At 33.6% G+C, this 21877-nt stretch overlaps 1 protein-coding gene across 4 annotated transcripts; it reads left to right on the top strand.

Moving 5' to 3' along the window:
* The first annotated feature begins 7248 nt into the window (after positions 1 to 7248).
* Positions 7249 to 21434, top strand: LOC106670713 (serine protease gd-like). Of its 4 annotated transcripts, none has more exons than XM_024228622.1 (8): positions 7249 to 7576; positions 11315 to 11486; positions 12944 to 13033; positions 13117 to 13287; positions 13564 to 13676; positions 15630 to 15794; positions 15874 to 16030; positions 21020 to 21434. In XM_024228622.1, exons 1-8 carry the CDS (start codon positions 7379 to 7381, stop codon positions 21220 to 21222), a joined length of 1269 nt encoding a protein of 422 aa, XP_024084390.1. In that variant the 5' UTR covers positions 7249 to 7378; the 3' UTR covers positions 21223 to 21434. The 4 variants fall into 4 exon arrangements, with proteins under 4 accessions (XP_024084390.1, XP_014256763.1, XP_014256764.1 ...); XM_014401277.2 differs by having other exon boundaries at positions 7252 to 7576; positions 13567 to 13676; positions 20890 to 21434; XM_014401278.2 differs by having other exon boundaries at positions 7253 to 7576; positions 13117 to 13215; positions 20890 to 21434.
* The last annotated feature ends 443 nt before the right edge of the window (positions 21435 to 21877 follow it).

Below are 21877 nucleotides of genomic sequence, written 5' to 3'. Positions count from 1 at the left end.
GTGCCAACGTTTCGATCTTTATTGAGATCATCTTCAGGGCCTGGGATTTACAAACATTGTTTACATATTACAGTTACATTTTGGATGTGAAAAAGTGAATTTATACAATGCAAAATATATTTTTTATATTCAAAGTATTTCTACTCACTTAGAGTGTTTGTCTTCTGTGTAATTGTGTCTTCTTCAGTGTTTGTTTTTTCGCCAAAATTAAATTGATTCAATGCTGTTTTTTGGGAATTTTCCAAAAGATAATAATTCAAAAGCTACGAGTAGATTTGAAAAAAAAATGTTGAATATCTGCAAGAGTTGAGAATCTGATTTTTTTCTTAGTGCTTTTTTTTTTACAAATTTTCAATTTACCAGTCGTTGAAAGATTTAGTTTTTCACCAAAATTAAATAGAAAGTTTTATAAGAGTGCCTTCTTAAATGAATTTTAACATTCTTTTCAATGCTTTTTTATTTTTTATTTTATTTTCCCAAAAGTTAATCATTCATAATAGATTTGAAAAAAAAGTTCAATGTCTGCAAAAATTGGACAATATCTACACTAAACACAGACAATAGAAAAACAATACCGAAGTTGTAAAACCTAACTTTAACTTAATAAAAAAGCACACAAAAAAGAGAAAAATTCTACGTACAAATCAAACAAAACACATCAAAGCGACAAAAACATAGTGAAAGCAGAAAAATTACGTTGATTTTTTTTAGTGCTTTTTTTTACAAATTTTCAATTTACCAATCGTTGAAAGATTTCGTGCTTGTTTTTAATTTAAGGAAATTTTTTTAAAGGAAATTTAACATTCTTTTCAATTATTATTTAGAAATCGTGAGATGCGGCCTGGTGTGATGTAGGTTTCAGAAAAACATTTTCTTTATCGTGCCAACGTTTCTGGGCACTCTCAACACGACACGCAAGAATGGCACAATTACGCAGAAGACAAACACTTTGAGCCCTGAAGATGGTCTCAATAAAGATCGAAACGTTGGCACGATAAAGAAAATGTTTTTCTTAAACCTACAACACACCAGACCGCATCTCACGAATTCTGAATAATTATCGACTAAACTCACCACACATTTTTTAAAATGCTTTTTTTGTTGGATTTTCCCAAAAGTTAAAACAAGTTGAATATCTGCAAAAGAGTTGAGAATCGGACCATGGTTCATACGAACTTTTCTGTTGCATTTGAAGTGTAGAAACATCTGACGAACTTTGTCGTACGAATAGCGAAATGACCCTGTCTCATAATCAGTGTAAAATTAATTGGTTGTACAAGTTTATTAAGTCAAGATTTAATAAATAAATCGATTAATATTTAAAAAAAACTAAAATCAATTATATTATCATGGCTAATTGTGAGATTTATCGGAATAGTCTGCGGAGTGATGAACCTGTAAGTTGGTCTAGGCACGGTAAAAAAAATTTTAAGCCCATTTTCTGCTATTTCTGCTATCGTTTTAATGCATAGTTTTTGATATTAAGTGGAACTGTTTTCAATCTGTGGTTCAAGTGCCATAGCGCTGCAATTTTTTGTATTGGTTTGATTGAATTGTGTGCAAGTGTGCATCTATGATATCAATTGCAGTAGGTTTTCTGTATATTTGAAAGTTAATTTTCTTTTTCTGGTGGGTGTAAGGTTTAAGATGTTGATGGTATGCATATGTTGTCGATGTAGATAAATAAATGGTTTATTCAATTCTCAGCCATGATCTTTGGGAAGTGGTTCTCCTCAAGGAGTTGGAGAAACACTTGTGAAAAATGGCCGGTGTTTCGTTGCCTATCTCTAGACAGTCTTTTTGGGTGTATATGTGTTATAATAATTATTTTATAAGATTAACTTCTCAGCTGGTCAAATATAATTTTAAAAAAATCATAACGCTCTCATTATTAAATTTTTTTTTGAAAAGTTCGAAAAAATGCCGTTTCATTTTTCTATTCGTTCCCACTAGATTGGTAAAGTAGAATTTTCTTGAAAAGGAATTTCGACGCTAAAAAAAGTAATCTCTATAGGTTGTTAAAGGTCGTTAATAATAATGGATTTGATATTTACGATTATCAAAAGAATTTTAAATTCTTTCAAACTGACGCAATTTTAGGCATGGGCGACCTGATATTAGTCATTCTACGGATTCACGAAAATATCATAGAATTTGAGTAATCTTATTATTGAATCATTTCAGTTTTAAGTGTTGGTTAATACCCGTGAACAAAACATCACAAAAGAGATTAAACTACTGAACATAACACTTCCTTAAAAACAGTTTTGTAAAATATCAACCATCACTAGTAAGACAAAGAACAACACAGCAATGCTTGCACACTAATCAACATCTCTATTCAGTTCAACTTGAAATAGTACATGCCGTTTAGGGTGAAAAATATCCAGCTTTGTTAAAAAATAAAAATATCCTGGAACAACTTGAAAAATTAATGGCCTGGAACACTAGTCTGGTGCACAGCAATGGAACTGTTCCATGAAACCTGAAACTCGAGTTTCATGAAAACAATGATTGCAATACACAAGAGACACGTAGAACGCGTTTAATGAAACTCAGTTTTATAAAATCCGAAATAACAGTTTGAAGGAAACTGGTTTCATAACCACAAACTCGAGTTTCATGAAACTGATTGATTGAAATGCACAAGAAACATGCACACGGCGTTTCATGAAATGTTCCGTGCAAACCATACCTCAATGTTATTTATTAGTTCTTCCTATGGTCGTACAGCCAATCTGTGATTTGTATCGCTTTTCAGCATATGAGGTCCAACTATTTCAGCAGTTGTTCAAAAAGAGTCTTTGGCACTCTGTTAAATATTTGGAACTTTTCCTCATTTGCATTCAGTTCCTAATAGCACTGAGCTCCCGATTTTGTATTAAGGGATGAACCCAGTTATGTTGATGATGAAAGTAGACTAGGAAGATGGGGTTTATATTCCCCAAGCACTGCAGCATTCTGGCTTATTGTACTTTTCTAATTCCTTAGTTAAGTCTGTCGATTCGATCCTTCTTTCAAGGAAGGTCATTAACAATCGTCGGTACAACTCCATTCCTTGGGTTTTCTTTGTATCCCAGGTTATGTCTCCATTGAGCGGTTGCTTCGCGTTCGAAGATAATATGGGTGGCTGTTTCTTCCTCTTCATTGCATAACCTAAAGATGAGGCCATTATGGAATATGCGAATATCGTTATATATGCCCATGTTGTGTAGAGTTTTCTCAGATGCCAGTGAGAGGTAAATAGTCCTATAATTCCTCTGAATTTAGCCCTCTCGAACCGTAGCAGGGATTTTGCCCGTCCTGGTGAGAATTTTTTAGCATAAGTTTACTGTGTTTAGCGTCTCTAGACATTTCTCACTTCTTCTTTTGACTTTTTTGGATCCATTCTGTGATGGAGAATTCTGTGTTTTATTTGGCGTGCCGGAAGTGTTTAGTTTCCAATTTGATAAGCTTTTTCTAGCTCTCTATAAATATTTCCAACGGCGGTGGGTTTAGCAGTGTTTTCTGTGATTCATAGGTCTTGCCAGTGCTGGCTAATGTTTGGGTAGCTTGTTTTTGCTGAGCTTTGGTCCACCAGATTAGCCATAGGATACTTTGGGTTTTATTACCAGTACTTCCTCTTTTTTTTCTGCCACCACCAAAGAATGGTGTCAGTCTTAAAAAAGGTTCTTTGGTGTGACCCTGCCTAAGGTACTCAGATCGAAAGGTTTCTCGATGTCTGGACAAACCCATAGGGATCTTATCGTTTTCTTTGTATTTCATTTTTTTCGCGGCAGAATAACAGATGCTCAAGATTCTCCTCTACGCGACATCTTTCAAAATTAGGGGTAGCTCTCAATCCGATTTTATACAAATAGGATCCGCAGATACCATGACCGGTTCTTAGGGGTGAGATAGTTGAGAAAATTGCTTTTACCCTACCACCTTCTTGATTGAAACCATGGTTTTTTCAGAACTCTGGGAAAAAGAGTACGATAATACTTCCCTGTTGTGGCTGCTTGATGTATAGAACTATTACCCTAACCATCCCCTATTGTTGCTAAAATAATCCTGATTAGTTATTGATTTTATACATTGATTATCAGATTTACTATTGTTTATCTCTGTATTGTCTGGTGGTCTAAAGTTCAACAAATAACAAAACTAATTTGTAGTTTGTATGTTTCCGATTATTTTTGTTCTGCCTATTTGTTAGGTCTGTCAGACGCGTTTTCTGCTTTTCATTGCTTTCTCTTTTTTGGGGGGGTCAATTCAAGTTGATGTTACCCGGTAACTTAAAGCCCACGTCTACAAAGAACAAAACTTACGCAGTAGACTGTCATGGAATTCCTTAACACAACCCCGCAGAACAAGAACTGTGCCATCTTCATTGGTTGGCTTGTGTGATTTTCCTGCCAAATAACTCTCTTATCCATAGCCCCGACTTGGTTCCTTCAGTTATCAGCTTATTTCTTATCTTCGAAGCCAAAAATTGAAGAAGCAAAGACTCAGGGAAGGGTAACCAATATACTAGATAGCGAAACCCTTAAAAAATAACAATAAAAAAGGCCCTGTTTATCAAGTTTTTAAAAAAGGAGTAACAGTACTGCTAGCTTTCACAAACAGTGCCAATACTGGCAACGTTTGTATTGTCAGATTTATTGTTGACACATTAGTGTAAACATGTTGGTTCTAAAAAAAAGCTGTCTCAAGCTCGAACATTTTTGCTTAACAAACCGTGACCATATGCTCAGTGACCGTTTAAAATTATAGATTGCGAAACTAGAAATTGTCTGTTTGTTTTAATTCAGCTAGGAAGGACGACCTCCGTATACACTATACAGTCTCCTGCCCTAATCCGAACTTAAGTATTCCGAATATTCCGGTATTCCGAATTTGGAAAAAATTCAAGTCAGAATTTTTAGAGGAAAAATGAAACATTATTTGGGGAGGGAAGAGAGAATGAGTGAGTGAGTGATAGAGAACGAAAGAGAGAGTGAGTGAATGAGTTTTGTTCTCCAAAACAGTACCCCTGCCATTGAGCCTTGTGTTTTCCCCCTGTTCCCCGATAAGGATTACAGATGTTTGTATATATGTAATTCAATAATTAGTATAAACATTTACATAATGATAATAAATAGGGAAATACTTACAATTTCGATAGATTCAAACTATGTATTGATAAATGTTAAAAAGTGAATATAATATGAATTGATGATGTCTTTTTCTTCCAATGGCCATGTTTCTCTTCTTGATTATTGATTATTCTCGTTTATTCTTTTGCTGCGCTTTTTCCTAATTGGTCTGCTTCCGCGTTTCCATTTAATCCGGCGTGGGCTTTATCCCACATACAGTTTTTCTACTTTCTTGAGGTTCGCAAGCATCTTCTAACTTCTTCAATCATTGGTTTGCGGTTTTTATGGCCTTGTATCATTAACAAGGGAACTTAACTGTACTTATTTATTCAAATAGATTACAGCTTCTCTGTTCTATCAACAATTGTAGTATATTATTTATGGCCAAGAGCTCGTCTGGGTTGTTTGAACACCAAGGCTTCAATTTATATTGTAGAATTTTCGTATAATTCGTTTTTATATTGTAGAATTAGAAAGTATTCTTCTTTATACAACACGGCTTCTCATCCTACGCGCGCGTTGTGTGTGTGTGTGGATGAGAGAAAGAGAGAGTAGACGGAAAAAGAGAGAATGGAAGAGGGAGGGAGAGAGAGAGAAAGTGAGTGAATGGGTGGGTGAGAGAAAGTAAATCAGAGTGAGAAAGAGAATGAGTGAATGAGAGATAGAGAGGGAGAGAGTGAGAAAGAGAGAGTGAGGATGAGAGAGAGAGAGAGAGAGAGAGAAAGAGTAGAGGGAAAAAGAAAAATGGAAGAGAGAGAGAGAGTACAGGGTAAAACAAAAAATGGAAGTGAGAGAGAGAGAAAGTAAGTGAATGGGTGAGTGAATGAGAAAGATAGGGATGGAGAGAATGGAAGAGAGAAAGAGAAAGTAAGTGAATGTGAGAGTGAGACAGAATGAGTGAATGTGATAGATAGAGAGGGAGAGAATGAATTGGAGGGGGAGAAAGAGAGAGATAGTAAATTAGAATGAGAGAGAGAGAATGGGTGAATGAGAGAGATAGAGAGGGAGAGAATGAATTGGAGGGGGAGAGAGAGAGAGAGAGATAGAGAGAATAGACAATGGAAGAGAGAGAGAAAGTGAGTGAATAGGTGAGTGAGAGATAGTAAATTAGAATGAGAGAGAGAGAGAGAATGGGTGAATGAGAGAGATAGAGAGGGAAAGAGTGAGAGAGAAAGTGTACGGATGAGAGAGAGAGGGAGAGAGAGAGAGAGAGAGAGAGAGAGACTAGAGGGAACAAGAGAGATTGGAAGAAAGTGAGTAAATGGGTGAGTGAGAGAGAGAATGAGTGAATGAGAGAGATAGAAAGGGAGAGAGTGGATGAGAGAGAGAGAGAGAGAGAGAGAGATAAAGTAGAGATAATGTAAGAGAGTGAGAGAGAGAGAATGAGAGAGATAGAGAGGGAGAGAGTGAATCAGAGAGAGAAATCAAAAGAGAGAGAGAGAAATGAGTGAATGGGTGAGTGAGAGAGAGTAAATCAGAGTGAGAGAAAGAATGAGTGAATGAGAGAGATAGAGAGGGAGAGAGTGAGTGAGTGAATCAGAGTGTGTGAGAGAGAGAGAGAGGGAGAGAGAGTAAGTAAGTGTGAGTTAGTTTGTGGGACAGAGAGTAAGTTAGAGTGAAAGAGATTGTGAGTGAGTGAGTGAGAGAGAGAGAATGAATGAATGAATGAGAGAGTAGAGAGGGAGAGAGAGAAGACGGGAGAAGACTCGCTCATTCTGCAACACAGTTCGTATCTTTGAGAGTGTAGGAAGTGACGGAAAGGATCTACAAACTGTACGTTTTAGCCTATTCTGGCTTATAAAAAAATTTGTCATAAAGGATAAATTCCTTTACGAATTAAAAAATACAAGAATAGAACATTAGGCCAAATTAGGTGAAGTTGTGTAAAACAAAAAGATATATAACGAAAAAATTAAAATCGGACGAGATTGGAAAGAACATTTTATTAAAATTTTATTAATTAAAATTGTAAACTATATATTCAACCATTTTCAATCGTGTTTTCCAAATCAAGTCCAGTAGTGTAATTAAATAAATCTCCGCGTGTTAAGTTATCTGTTGGTATGTTCTGTTTATGTATTGCAGTTGTCTTATTTGCTATTTGTATCGTGCACAGAAAATATAAATACAAGTCGTTTTAATCCTTTAAGCCAAGGTGTAAAAGTGTTTACATATGTACAATTTTGTCTCCTCCTGTTAAATTTCTTACAATCGCTCTTCTCAACGACTATAAATGGCGACCTAAACGCAATGAATTTGCGATGAAACTTGCGATTTGGCTTTTACTATTTTCTTTAAGTGGAGATTGTTTCTTTTTGCCGTACTCACCGTGTCCAGAATTATTTCGTTACCACTCCGAGTCGAACATTTGGACTGGCAGGCTAAGAGTAAACATAACGAATTTACAATTTCCAATTGTCGTCAAATTGGAGTTAGGGTTGAAAGCAGTTTTAAAAACAGTAAGTATTATCTTCAATTTAGACATAATTCAATTTTTGGAATTATTCTTTGTCGTTAATTTAATTAATATATTTCAAACGGTGTAATTCTATTTTGGCTTAATAGGCCTGTTCAAATAGGATATGCAAACAAATGAAATGACAAAAAAATTCGTACTTTTTTTGTCATAATTTTCATTGTTGGATTATAAAGTAAAATGTAAAATGATTTTTTTTTAATGTATTTATTTAAACGGGCAGATGCCCAAAATATTACAATATACAAGACATTTTTCAATAAAAAACACAAATTTGTTCATATGAAAAAAAAAATAGATAGTAAAGAAGTAAAATTAGTTGAGAAAGTAAATTGCACAATTGTAAAAGATTAAACAAACAATTTTTTATTTACAGTTAGTAAACAGTAAACAATTTATTTAAAGAATATAAAAATAAAAATAAAATTTAATTGATTATAATTGTACAATAAGCAATCAGAACAAATCTTTATTGGGAGGCTAAAGCCGGGACATAACCACCCTGATGCTAAAAATGTAATAAAAAACATTATTAAAAGAAGGTAGCAGCATCGAAGGGTTGGGTCGGCAGAGAAGCTCTCATGGGTCAACACTGTCAATAAGTGGCCGTGGAGGATCTGATTCGTAGAAGAAACATCCTTACCTACAATTACGAATGCTAGGTTGACCCACAGACAATTAATTTTGGGTCAACGCCTGCGTATGTGTCCACATACGGACCTTATTCAGCATGAACAGGTTGCTCGATGTGTCCCACCTAGTTCAAGGGTGCAACTCCTTGTAACTAAGTAGAAAGCATGTAGGAATGCCATACGGAGAATCTTGGTTGTGCACGGCAGCAGGTATTTGGGTCACCTGTTTCGTTTCTTGGAGGAAACCCGGTTGTTTTATTGTATATAGTATTGATAGTTTTGTGTCCCCTAGTAAGTGTTGAAAGTGATTGTATTTATTAGCGTGAATGTGTAATGTAAGAGGGTTGATGGCAGATTATCAAGTACCCCATCGACCCCCAATTAGGATGGAAGAATATCGAGCACTCCACCACTCTAATTGAAAAAATTTATTCAAGAATGAGTGAGAGTTTTGATTTAGGAACTGCATGCATTAGTTGGCAGCCCCTGGAGCCCAACCTCGGTGGTTGGATGGAAAAGACCAAGGCCTGTTACTCGGACTGCCAACAGGAGGTGGGTGATTCTCAAGGCATGCCAATAATTTATTGTAAATTACAAAAGCTGGAATTGCCGGTTCACTGCAAGGAGTGATAGGCTAAACTCTGTTCATGTATATAAGTGCATACATGTGCAGATTTGAGCAATTATTCAATTAGAAAAATTATCAATCGATTAGCATAAGCAGTAATAAAATTAAAACTTCCAATTATAATAAAAAGACAGTAGTAAAATTCTAATTATTTTGAATAACTGAAAATATGATCTAATTGGTTTGTGAAGAACTATTACAGATTAGTGGAAACTTCTAAATAAAGTAAGCCATTTTCTGGAGTCGGTTGACACCAGAATCAGAAAATAATGAGAAATGAGGAAAATGAAAGAAAGCCCTTGATTATGGTGTTGAATTCAAAAATCTACACGAGAAAATAATAATGGACTGTCGATTCTTTATTTTTTATTAATTTATAAATAAACACAAAATCAAAATAAACACGAAAAGATTCTAATGAAGATAAGTGAGTAGTAGATTAGAGAGTCATGAGAACTATAAGAAATATTTAATTTGAAGGAGTTGAATTTAAAGAATTTATTTTGAACTTGTTTTAAAAAATGTTTCTGAGAGAGAAGATAGGAGGCCAGACAGGAGAAGAGAATTCAAGATTAGATTGGATAAGGGAGCAATAGTGTTGTTTAAAGCCTTTAAAATTCTTTATTACTATAATTGTGATATACTATACTATAATCTGAGAAAGACTTTTGTAAGATAATTATTCTTGAGCACTCAAAAATTCATGATAAATTTAAAGATCATATGCAAAAAGAAGAAAGTTAACAGAAGAAGTGGAAGAATCATTAATAAATAAAAGAAACAAAAGCGGTCCTTAATGAGAACCCTGTGAGATGCCAGAACAAGCATTCATTCAAAAGAAAGGGAAGAATGAATTTTAACAATTTGAAACCTATGTTTAAGACAATATTTATTTAGAAATCGTGAGATGCAGTCTGGTGGGATGTAGGTTTCAGAAAAACATTTTCTTTATCGTGCCACCTACATCACACCAGACCGCATCTCACGATTTGTAAATAAATATCGATTAACTGTCACTAATCGCCACACGTTTAAGACAATTTTGAAACCGTGAAAGAAGAACAGATATCCCATTTTGGTGAATTTTATGTAAAAGAAGGTCAATATTTATGGAATCAAAAACTTTTGATTCATCTAGATAATTGACATCAGTTGACGTTTTGATTGAAATGATGATAGAGTGTTTCAAAGTAAATTAGCGGGAGTTGAGTGTTTAGGCATAAAGCCATGTTTGGGAATTATAGCAGAATGCAATAAGGCTTTGAAATATTCTGGGGATAACAGAAAGAGTACTAATAGGGCGATACTTTTTCATGACTTCAGTCACCAGAATTATAAATAAGAAGAATGTAGCTACCATAAGTTTGGTAATTGTCCTGTAGGCAGGGATTGATTCAATATGTAGGGAAAGGCCAAGAGCACTAAACAGTTTTGAAGAAGTATTGCTGGAATGGGATCAGGACCCACTGGACAAAGAGGTTTTAAGGAAATTATTTTCGAAAAACAACTAACTGCATCATAAGGAATAGAAACAACAGAAATAGGATTTGAGGAAGAAATGCTGAATTGGAACCCAAAAGACTTCATCATGATGCATACTTTGATTAATATAAGGATTAGATTTTTAATTTATTTTTTCATAACTCCATAAAATTTTTGAATTTGTTATAACAGATGACTTAACAGATTGTGTTCCAGATAGTAATATTTTAATGAATTTTTAATTTTGTACTGTTTATGCCCATATTTCTTTTTACTAATTAGAAATTAATTTTTTACTAAACCAGTTATGATGTCTCGTATGGTAACATTTGAAGATGGTGCATATAATTGTAAAGCATCATTTAGAATGGAGTAAAAAAGTTTAATATTATCTTTTAATCGTTATTGCAAAATAGAAGTCTTTGTATCATAACAAATGTAGATTTTTTATTGTTAAATTTTTGCCTACATTACAAAATTTATAAATATTATGTATTCAAAAATTAATTATGAGATGTTATCTATTTGTAACTAGGTTTTCAAGTATAAATAATAAATAAACTAACATTTGTTAGGAGACAAAACACATGCACACACACACACACACACACACATTATATACATTTACATACATTACATTACATACATTACATTACATACATTACATTACATACATTACATTACATATATTACATATATACATTTACCTTCAATAAATATTGTTCAATGTTATGCTTATTTATTTTTTGTTCAATAGACAGTTTGCTACAAAATTCAGTTATCATTAATTATGTTAAGTACTAAAGTAAGTTGAATGATACCAAATCCATTCTAATAATAATTTTCACTGTTTGGTAGGAAATTGTCTTAAATTGTTAATATTAAGTTAAAACAAAAATTTTTATAATTACATTTCATATCTTAAAAAGTGAATAAACGAGAACCAATTGAAGTGATTGATCTTTGTGTTTTGTTGTAGAAATATGTCGGCTTGATTGAACTATCTGAACCAGCTGAAATCGTCATAGAAAAAATAATTCACAGAGGCGTCAGGGAAATTCAGTACATTATTAGATTCCCATTGCCTTTTCCACTACCCATTTTGAAAGGGATTTATTTACAACATAAATTGGTTTGCAGTGGTATTCAAGGTAATTTCTATGTTATTTATTTCTTTTTTTGCTGTTTGACAGTTGTATATCAAATTTATTGTTCGGGTTCTTTGCTAGGAATTATTTTATATAAGTATTGTTTAATAATTTTTCTGTTTTGATTATATACTGCCAGTTTAGTCAAGGCAATTCTATTATTGAAAAGGATAGAAATCCATATCACGCCAAAACCAGTTTATGAGGAAAACCCATTCTTTTTAATTATCTAATTGATATACGTACTCACTCCATCATAACCATTTTTTATTTATACAATTCTATGTTTAAAATGAAGTTTGGTTAGCTTGTCTACAAGGAAGTGAACTTTTCTCATCAGTTTGGTAGACATTGGGCAGTTGAAATAGACCTGTCCGTTTTAACAAATTCCTTTTTCTTTCTATTTGCTAGATTCATTTATGAGTGGGTGGCACTTATGATTGGGACTTTCAACATACTCTGGATTGGTTATGAATTTAACCCAATAGGTGTTACTTAAAAATATAAAGTATAAGAGTCTAATAACCAGCCTGGAAAACAATAAATGATTTAATAAATTTAAAAGGCAAATTTAAGATCTAACCCACTCTGGAACCTGAAGTTAATACAAGTTTATGATTGCGTATAGGGAGCCTCCTCATGCATGCTTTTTTTCAGGTGTGATTGTATTTATTAAAAAAAAAAAAAGACAATAATAATAAAATATTATGGCCGCAACAGTTAAGGCATTGGCATGATGCTCATCACTGTAAGGTAAAGGTCCCAAGTTCGAATCCATCCTGCATTCGAATCTGACATACTTACAAATGGGCTTTTTTTTCTTCAAAAAACCGGCACCCCAAGGGTTGATATGAATTAATGAATATGAATTTAAAAAATAAATAAATAAAATATAAATTTAAAAATTAAATAAAAAATAAACAAAAATAAATAAATACTAATGATATCAGTAAATATCAAAACAAAAAGTTCTACCATTAAGTAATATAATTCTTGTCCTACAGGGAGGTTTGTTAAGCCAACTACAAAGCAGGTATCGTGGACAAAGGGTCAGAACCACTTTATTTCCAAATTCATCTCAAATAAAATACCAATAATTCAAGCAGTCAAACCTAGAATAAACAACCTAGCAAATACAAATCAGCCACTGCAGTCCCTCAGTTCTGCCATTAAACTAACTAAAACAAAAGTAATAAAATTAAAGTCTATCATAACATTTGTAATTGTTAATTTTTGCAGAGCCAGAGTTTTTCCATTGTTAGTTGTAATTCTGTGTTATTCCACCAACACTCTCCTCAATTTATAGAATTACAGCATGAGTTCATCTTCTTGCAGAAATAACGCCTAAATAATTTGTTAAATTTGTATATAAATGATGATCAATAATTTAATATTCACATTAACATAATCTTTATAAAATTTGTATATAGATAACCAAAAATTTATTAATTTTGTTTCAGTTGTTGGTGATGTGGTTACCAACATCTACCTAGTGCACAAGTTCCCGACTAATCCTCGTTTGCGTAATTATAAACTAAGTACCACCCCGGGTAAATCATTTTTTCTATCCACATAATTTAAATAACACTAGCAACACCCTGTTAAGAATGTAACTGTTTAAAGCTGTTTTCAGGTGAGATCTGTGGGAAAAGATCTTCTCATGTAAGGAACAGGGTTAAAACATTAAGCAGTTCAGAGGAATGGCCGTGGTTAGCTGCAATTCTTATAAAAAGTAAAAATTACGCCTATGGCCTTAAGTTTCATTGCAGCGGAAATTTAATATCAAATATTCACCTAATTACAGGTTTGCAATTTTTGTAGGGATAGGAATAAATAAGCTGGAGATATTTTTTAGTATATATATATTTTTTTTAATCTAAAATAAATCTAAGATTAGAATTTGTATTACTTTTTTTTCTAGTTCGGAATTAGAATTTAAATAATATTGAATATTGATTAATATTTATATTTTTATTACACAAATATAAGAGAAAATATAGTTTTATATCTAATACATTACATTCTATCCAATAAATTATATTTAAACAAGGTGTAATTTTATATTTATTTTAATTTATAGCAGGGCATTGCATTAAAACTCATAAAGAACAATTTGAAGTGGATGATTTCATAACGTATTTTGGTAAACACAATTTGCTGAAGTGGGGAGAACCAAATTCACAAATAAGGCATGTGAGTAATTGAGAAACTTTTTACATATTGACGTTATATTAATATTATTGTATTATAATAATGATGTAATGTCCTGTAACATATTATGGACTGATTACGTGACTTTACATATGTTCATTCACATGTGTAAATAAGACGCAGAACTGCTCTGACCAACAAGCCTGATTTCAAGATTTGTTGGCATTATTTGCAAGTAATTCTGTCAGGAAAACTGGTGTATTCAATTTTTAGTAGTACCTGGTGGGGCAATAAAAAAGTAACCAAGGTCTTCATGTTTCAAAACAACGTTCGTTAATTGCTTAAAATCCACAAAGGAGGGAGGTATCTAAGCCAAAGCCAGGCACTCTCCATCCAAAGCTGCTCTCTCTACAAAACTCTAGAAATAAAAATCTAAAAAAGTCCACTCTTTTTAAATTTTTGCTACCGGTAACTCTAAAGTCCAATCCCTAACTCACTAATAGCCACTGACCAGTGACTAACTCTAAACTGTAACTAACTCATGACCAACACTGACCAGTGTCTCTAAACTCCACTCAGCTATTGACTTACTGTGACTACACTCCTTTTGGTAGCACCAAACTTTTGCGAACCTCCCGAAAGGGGTCTATGTGGAACTTTTTTCCTTCTGGCTTCATCATTTTGCATTTCTTGAGCTTTTCTTTGGAGGGAATTCTCAAGCATACAAAAAAGATACAAAATGTGTTGTTTTGACTTTTATCATCATGATAATTATTTGATACAGTTTTTTATTTTCTCATGAGGGTATGCGTTAAAAAAATTGTAAGTAAATTGGGTTCGAATCCAGCGCTTCAGCATTCAAACCTGGAACCATGTCAATGCCCGTCAATTCCAGTAAATGTAATAAATTGTGAGATTTTGTGTTGTCTACGGGGTGATCAACCTGAAATTTGGTCGTTATCGTTCATTGCGATCTGCCTGTCCTCGCTGGGCTGATCTGCCAAACGAGTGTGGCCTATTTAGCTTTCAATCAATAAGGGTCATTTAGGCCGGTTTCTTGATAAATGTTGCTGTTGAATATGGGCATATGGAGAAGGAAAGGAAGAGCCTGCCAGGAACGACACATCCCACGGGCCTACCAGCCTAAGACGGATATGCAAGCATTCATCTTTTTGACTCCTCTATTATGATTAGGGGCACTTTTTGTGGAATGGATTTACATCTCACATATTGCATTATGGAAAAACTCCTCCCTCATCAAAACCAATTCTACATGACTATATTTCTTTTATAAGCTCCATTCATTCTAAGAATTTCAAAAGGACAACAAGGATATTGCCCAGCATCTTATTCAAAGACTCTGACAGTTGGAACTCTGATCTTGTCATGGTATAGCAATAAAATATGCAATACCATATGTTTCACAGCATATTAGCAGCCCCTCATTACACACCTGGAGGGATTCCCTGGTCATGAGATGGCCATGTGTCAGTCTTGTATGTCTGAGGAGCCTACAGAGAGCTGTTTTTTATTTCCTATTCATATAGTACAATGATACCCATTTCCGAATTATATCTTTTATTTCCCGTAATTTATTGTCACTTTATCCCATTTACGTTACCATTGAAATTTGTCTTTGTCATGTAATCATTTATAGGGATTTCTTTTAATACTGTTCCAGTGCTAGATGGTTCTTTGGCAGCCAGGTCGGTGTTCTCATTTTCAGGCGCTGCACAGTGCCCAGGACCCATTTCTTTAAAAATTTTTAATTTATTTGTTCTGTTAAGTAATTCAGTGTGTACTCGGGGGTACATACTTATCTGGTTTAAGAATCTGACCAATTGTTTTAATCATAACAATTGGCAATATGAGAAAGACTTTCAATAAGCTTAACATTTAGACAATAACTTGTTAAGGTGGAATTAAATTGATTTAAATATTTGACAAATGTATAAATTTAAAAAGATATATGTGTATATATGAATTATATTTTAGGTATCTAATATTTATTTACATCCAGATTTCCAAATTGAACATTATGAAGCAGATTTAGCAATAGTGCAGTTATCGACTGCAGTGATATTCAACCAATTTGTAACTCCTGTTTGCTTATGGCCTGATTCACATGCTCTTGATTCATTGGAAGGACAATATGGAACAGTAAGCTTATTGAAAGGTCAATTTTAACTCTATAATAGCATAATGGAATATTTAATGATTTTGTTTGAAATCTTTTTAGGTGGGTGGATGGGGAAAAGACATACTAACGAACACTGTTTACAATGAGCCTAGAATATTTAAAATGTGTATTTTTAATCAAGAAGATTGTATGAAAAATAGAAAAGAATTTATGTTTGTTACTTCGAACACAACTCTTTGCGCTGGGATAAAAAATGGTAATGCCTGACGCTTTAATAGTGATATTTTAAAATATTTATCCATAAATTTGTGATTATAGCCACACTATAAAAAAATAGAGACCATTCAATAATTGTGGTTTCTAAATTTTCAATTTTCTCAAAATAATCCAATTTAATGTGTTAAATATTTGTGAAAAACGATGTTTAGTTGAATTTTATGTTATTACACTTTTAGAATTATTAAATAAATACTATTTGTTACATATGAAGTGGAATTAAATTGAAACATTGCTCATTTTAAGTTAACATGAGAAACAACAAATTGATTACCGATTACTGATTTATATAAGCTCAATTCTACACATGGATTGCAGCTTTTGTGTAATTTACAATAAATTACTGGTAGGTTTCAAAAATCACCCACCTCGGATGTTGGCAGGCTGGGATCAGGCAGTAATCTTATCCGTCCAGCCACCAAGGTTGGCTCCAGGGGCTTTCAACAGCTAGGTCATTTCAGCCTCCAATGCAATCACTCTCAATCCAAACTCATTAAATCTTAAAGACATTCCTATTTACACACCATTCACTCAGTATGGTGGGGCACTTGATATTCCACCATCGACCCTCTCACATTTACACAAATAAATACATTCAGTCTGAATATACACAAAGAAACACAAGATGAGGTATCAACAAAGTGATAGAGAAACAATAGATTATTTATTTGTTTCTTTTATTCTTTCTATTGAATTCTATTCAAATTATATTACAAAAACTATCACATAGTTTGAACAAATTGATAGGTGTTTTGTGTTTTCTTAACCTCTCAACTTGAACTTTTGTAACACACATTAATTTGCTTATTTGAAAGTTGATTGAACCGAATCATCTGCCATAAAGAATTTGTAACCACAAACCTAACAAAATTAAAATTTAATTCACCATCTGGAAATATGTTTCTGTTTATTATTAAATTTTTTTAACCAGATATCATGCTGAGTCTGCTTTTAATAATTTTTTTTTTCTTTTGACTGACAGCTATGGTCATATCTGTAGCTACTTTGCATTTTCCCTTTCTGTGTTTTTTTCTTACACTATGGTAATAGCTTATAAAGCCCCTTCATGGACGATTTACTTTCGTCTCACTAAAATGGACACTTTGAACATGTAGCATATCCCTTAATAGACGTCTCCTGTCATACGTGGTGAAGGACTCTAATTCGATCAATATTATAGCATCTTGTACACACACACACACACACACACACACAGTAAAAAACCTAACCTAACTAGTTTTGACAGTTTTGTGGGGTACTCTATATTCTGCCACAGACCAGTCCATTTACACTTACCCATACATGCAAATAAATACATTCATACCAAGAAAAGATATAAATGCCATGTGTGAAGGGTTATATGTAACCATATGTGTTTATTGATTTTAGATATTCAAGGAGTTTATCTTTATAACTATCAGACTAGTCGTTCACATTTCTTCTAAAATATGTTTTCTCATCGCAGTCGATTTTATTTCAATTAGAATAAACACATCCAATTTAAAACATGGAATTCCTTAAAAGTGATAAACAAGCATTTGAAGAAAATATTCAACATATTTGAACTGTATAGATTAGTGCAGTAAATGTAATAATATAATGCTATATATAATAACATTGTGGCTGGTTTAAGTGCCAGCAGGTTACATAGGTCATCATCAGCCCTCTTCTCCTTTGCCGTTCGTTTTTTCCTTTTCAAATTTTGTTCATTCTAATTCAATTATGTGTCAGCCAAGTTCTATTTACATTAGGTTTTGGGTCTTAAGAACCTCATTTTTCTACCCTATGCTTCTCCCCCTCTCTCTTTTTCAGGGCTGCATCGAACAAGGATAAAAATATGCACATGGTAGGGTAATGAGGATAATAAGAAGTGGGGTTTGCGCTCCCCAGGCACTGCCTTCTTGCTTATTGTACCTTCCTAGTCCCCTAATTCAGTGCAATAGACTCAATCCTTCTTCTTAGAAGTATCAGGTCATTGACTGTTGGTTAAATCTCCATTGAGCTGTTGCTTCGCATTCGAAGATGATATGGGTAGCTGTTTCCTCCTCATTGCATAATCTGCAGATCGGATCATCGTTGTATATGCCCATGTTGTGTAGATGTTCTCACAGATGCTAGTAACTGGTTAGTTGTCCTATCACTCCTCTGAATAGGACCCCTCTCCAATTGCAGCAGTGAGTTTGCCAGTCTTGGTGAGGGCTGTTTCACCACAAGTTTAATGTGTCTAGTGCCGCTAGAGTTTATCAACTTCTCCTTTTGTTTTGTTTGGATCTATTCTGTGATGGAGGATTCTATATTTGTTTTTGTTGTCCCAAGTATGTTTGGGGCCTGTGTAGGATCTTGCAGATCCTCCTCTGGCCAATCTGTCTGCTTTCTCATTACCCAAAATTCCCCTGTGCCCTGGCACCCAAGATATCATTAGGTTGTTGTGTTTCCCCAGGTTTTGGAGATTTTGGATGCATTCAATGACTAATTTTGATGTGATTCTTTTACATGCTAATGCTTTAATGGCTGCTTGGCTATCTGATCTTATGAGGATTTTTTTGTCAGTGTAACCTCTTTTAAGATTTTCCTGGGCACAAGCAATGATGGCATGTATTTCTGTTTGAAAGACCGAAGTGTAATTCCCTAATGAGTTTGATTGCTTATGTTTTGGGCTTGTACAGAAAATGTCCAATACTGTTCTTTCAATTTGTTTTAGAGCCATCTGCATAGCATATCATTGTATCTGATACTCTCCTGTATAGTACGTTGAGACTATGTAGGATGTTGTAAAGAATGTTTTCGGGATCATATAGTCAGTCCCAATTTCTAATAATGGGTGTCTGATTTTGTTGATTATGGTTGTATGCCCGAATTGTTTAGTTCCTTTCCAATTTAATTGTTTCTGGAGCCTAAATGGGTTTTTCCTAGCCTCTCCTTCTATGAATATTTCCAGTGGAGGTATGTTTAGCAAAGTTTCTAATGGATTTGTAGGGATTGTTCTCATTACCCCTGTGATACGTAGGTTTGTTAGTCTTTGTATGCTGACTAATGTTTGGGTAGCTACTTTTGGTTGAGCTGTGTTCCACCAGATTAATGATCTAGGTTATTTTGTGTCTTATTACTGCCTTGTATAGCCATTTCTGGTTTTAATCCCCAAGATTTGCCTAGGATTCTTCTTGTGGTCATTAGTGATATTTCACTTTTTGCTATAGTATGTTGCAGGTGAGGGTTCCAGGTTAATTTCCTATCAAAGATTATTTGTAGGCATTTAACCTCATCTTTTATTTGCAGCATTTCATTATAGAAACATAAGCCTTGTATTTCTATATTTCTTTTCTTGGTGAAAGCAATTAGTGTGGTTTATGAGGGGTTTGCTTTAAGTCCCTGTTTTGAATACCATTGTTCCACCATGTTTAGTGCTCTTTGGGCGAGCTCTTTTAATGTTGAGTCGAATTTTCCCCAGACTAGTATGACAATGTCTATCTGCATAGCCTTGGGTATAGATTCCGCTTTCATTTAGTTTCATGCACTACCACATTCCACATCAGAGGCGAGAGTATTCCTCCCTCGCCACCGCTGCTTCTACTTTTTCGTGGAACATGGAAGCCTGCACTTTTCTGCCTTTTAACATTGATTCTATCCATCTTCAGCAGGTTTTGTCAGTTTGTCACTGTTTGAGGGTGGCTTTAAAAGAAGTATTGTCAAATCTCCTTCAATGCCCGAGAAAGTTCCTAATGCTATTTCCTTGTTGTTCAGTGAATGCTCTATTTGTATTGTTAATTGGTGTAGTGCTGATTCACAGGATTTTCCTTTCTGATAGGCGTGTTGATATTTATAAAGAGGTTTTTCTTTTAGAGATCTGCCCCTTACATGTTTTTCAATTAGCCTTTTAACCGTTTTGAGTAGAAAAGAAAATTATGCACATAATAACCACACAAATTTTACACATAAAATTAAAATATATGCATTAAAAACATTAAGCTGGGATAGCATTTTTACTGCCCTGGAGTACTTGATATTCCTAAGGGTGATTGGGGAAGAAGCTGATAAATTACTCCATATATGCATTTAGCAATCATAGTTGACTGTATTAATTACAAAGGCCGTGGGTTCAAGTCCAGCTCATGACATTTGGTTTTTCATCTCAACCACGACCTTAGATTAAAAGTATAATTAATTAAAACTAATAAATTACATTAACACTGCACCAGAGTACTCTTAATATTCCTCAAGGATCAAGGAGTTGACCCCTTTTCTTGCTAATAAATACGTTTGGTTCAACCAATTTTGTTGTTTCCAATTAACCACAATAATGAACACATGCTTTAAATTGGTACCGTATATTGTTAGGTATTATTTTATTTTTTAAAAGTGTGTTGAAAAGAAAGTATTTAAAAAAATCAACAAATGTAAAAATACTTGTGCCATAATATCAAGCAGGTTTCATAGATAGGTAAATAGAGAATTTAGTGGGTTTTTTTCTTTTTTTTTCACCCACCTCGCTAATTTTCTCTATCAAAATGTGTAATATTTAGTGTTTTTTATGTGCTTTTGGCCTTGAAACAAAGCTGAGAGAGAAAATGAGTGTGAATAGGCAGATCAGGATGATAAGGGGTGATCTTTTACAGATTCAGAAGATTCTTAGCATCTTAACTTAGGCCAATCAAAATGGACTAGTCAATCCCTTTCAGTTTGATGATAAAATTCAGTCTAACTTTTAAACTGCAAATACAGATAAAATTAATGACCCTTTTACTGTTCTACAAGAATTAATACAACTGGAGTTCTTCTTCTTATCAAGCATTCCAGATGCTTATTTTTCTACACTTTTCTTTTATATTTTCCATATTTTAGGTTACATCCCCTCAGTCTGTATAACTTTAATTTACAAGAATGCTTCAATTGCTCTGCAGAAGAAGAAATATTACATTTGATAACTGCATGATATAAAGTAAATGAAAAGAAAAGAAAGAAAAACTTTCAGGTAGTGGACCTTGTAATGGTGACAGCGGAAGTGGATTAATGGTTAAGTCCAGGACTGATAAAAATGAAGAAATTTGGGTCCTCCGAGGAATAGTCAGTCTATCTCTTGTCGATGAGTACACTTATTCATGTGACCTTTCTAACCTGCAAATTTTTACCGACGTAGCAAAATATAAAAGTTGGATTTTAAAAATTATCAAATAAATCAATTTTCTGTGTGTGTAACATTATTATTTTAAAAAAATACAATTTCAACTTAATCTAACATGTATAAAGACCTCCTACCACTAATATAAATATTAATTTTTTAATAGGGTTCAGATCCAATATAATTGATCCCAGTTCTTTATTTAATTTTTTTTTAAATTGATAAAACACTAGATTTGAATTAATAAACATATGGTTGTTTCGTTTTATTTTGTTTATTTTATTCCACCCATATTTCATCATTCTTTCTTTGCTATTTTTGCATGTTAAAGACTATATTTTTGATCAACAATTCAATAATTCCTTTCTTTGTCTTATTTTGTTATATTTATAAGCAGGTGCATTATGTATTGTGTATGATTTGCCATTTTTGTTTTAATTCTTGTTTTGTGTTGGTTGAATTAATCACAATTTACTTACGACTGCTATGTTTTGCTACAAACTTTGCCAACTCTAAGTACTTAACATGCTTGTGTTATAACAACCTTCATCAAGACTGGCAAATTCACTGCCTCAGTGAATAGATGGCTGAACGCAGAGAAGCGATATGACTACCGTTCATGGATGGATTGAATGAATAACTTCCTTTTCTATTCCGACAATTTAGACAGACAGCTACAGCAGTTCTGGTAGGTTGAAGACGTCTCAACAA

This window comes from Cimex lectularius, unplaced genomic scaffold (genome assembly GCF_000648675.2).
Source record: "Cimex lectularius strain Harlan isolate CLEC.00 unplaced genomic scaffold, Clec_2.1 scaffold235, whole genome shotgun sequence".
NCBI lineage: Eukaryota > Metazoa > Arthropoda > Insecta > Hemiptera > Cimicidae > Cimex > Cimex lectularius.
The sequence above is the reverse complement of the archived record's forward strand: the minus strand, read 5'-3'. Positions and strand labels throughout refer to the sequence as shown.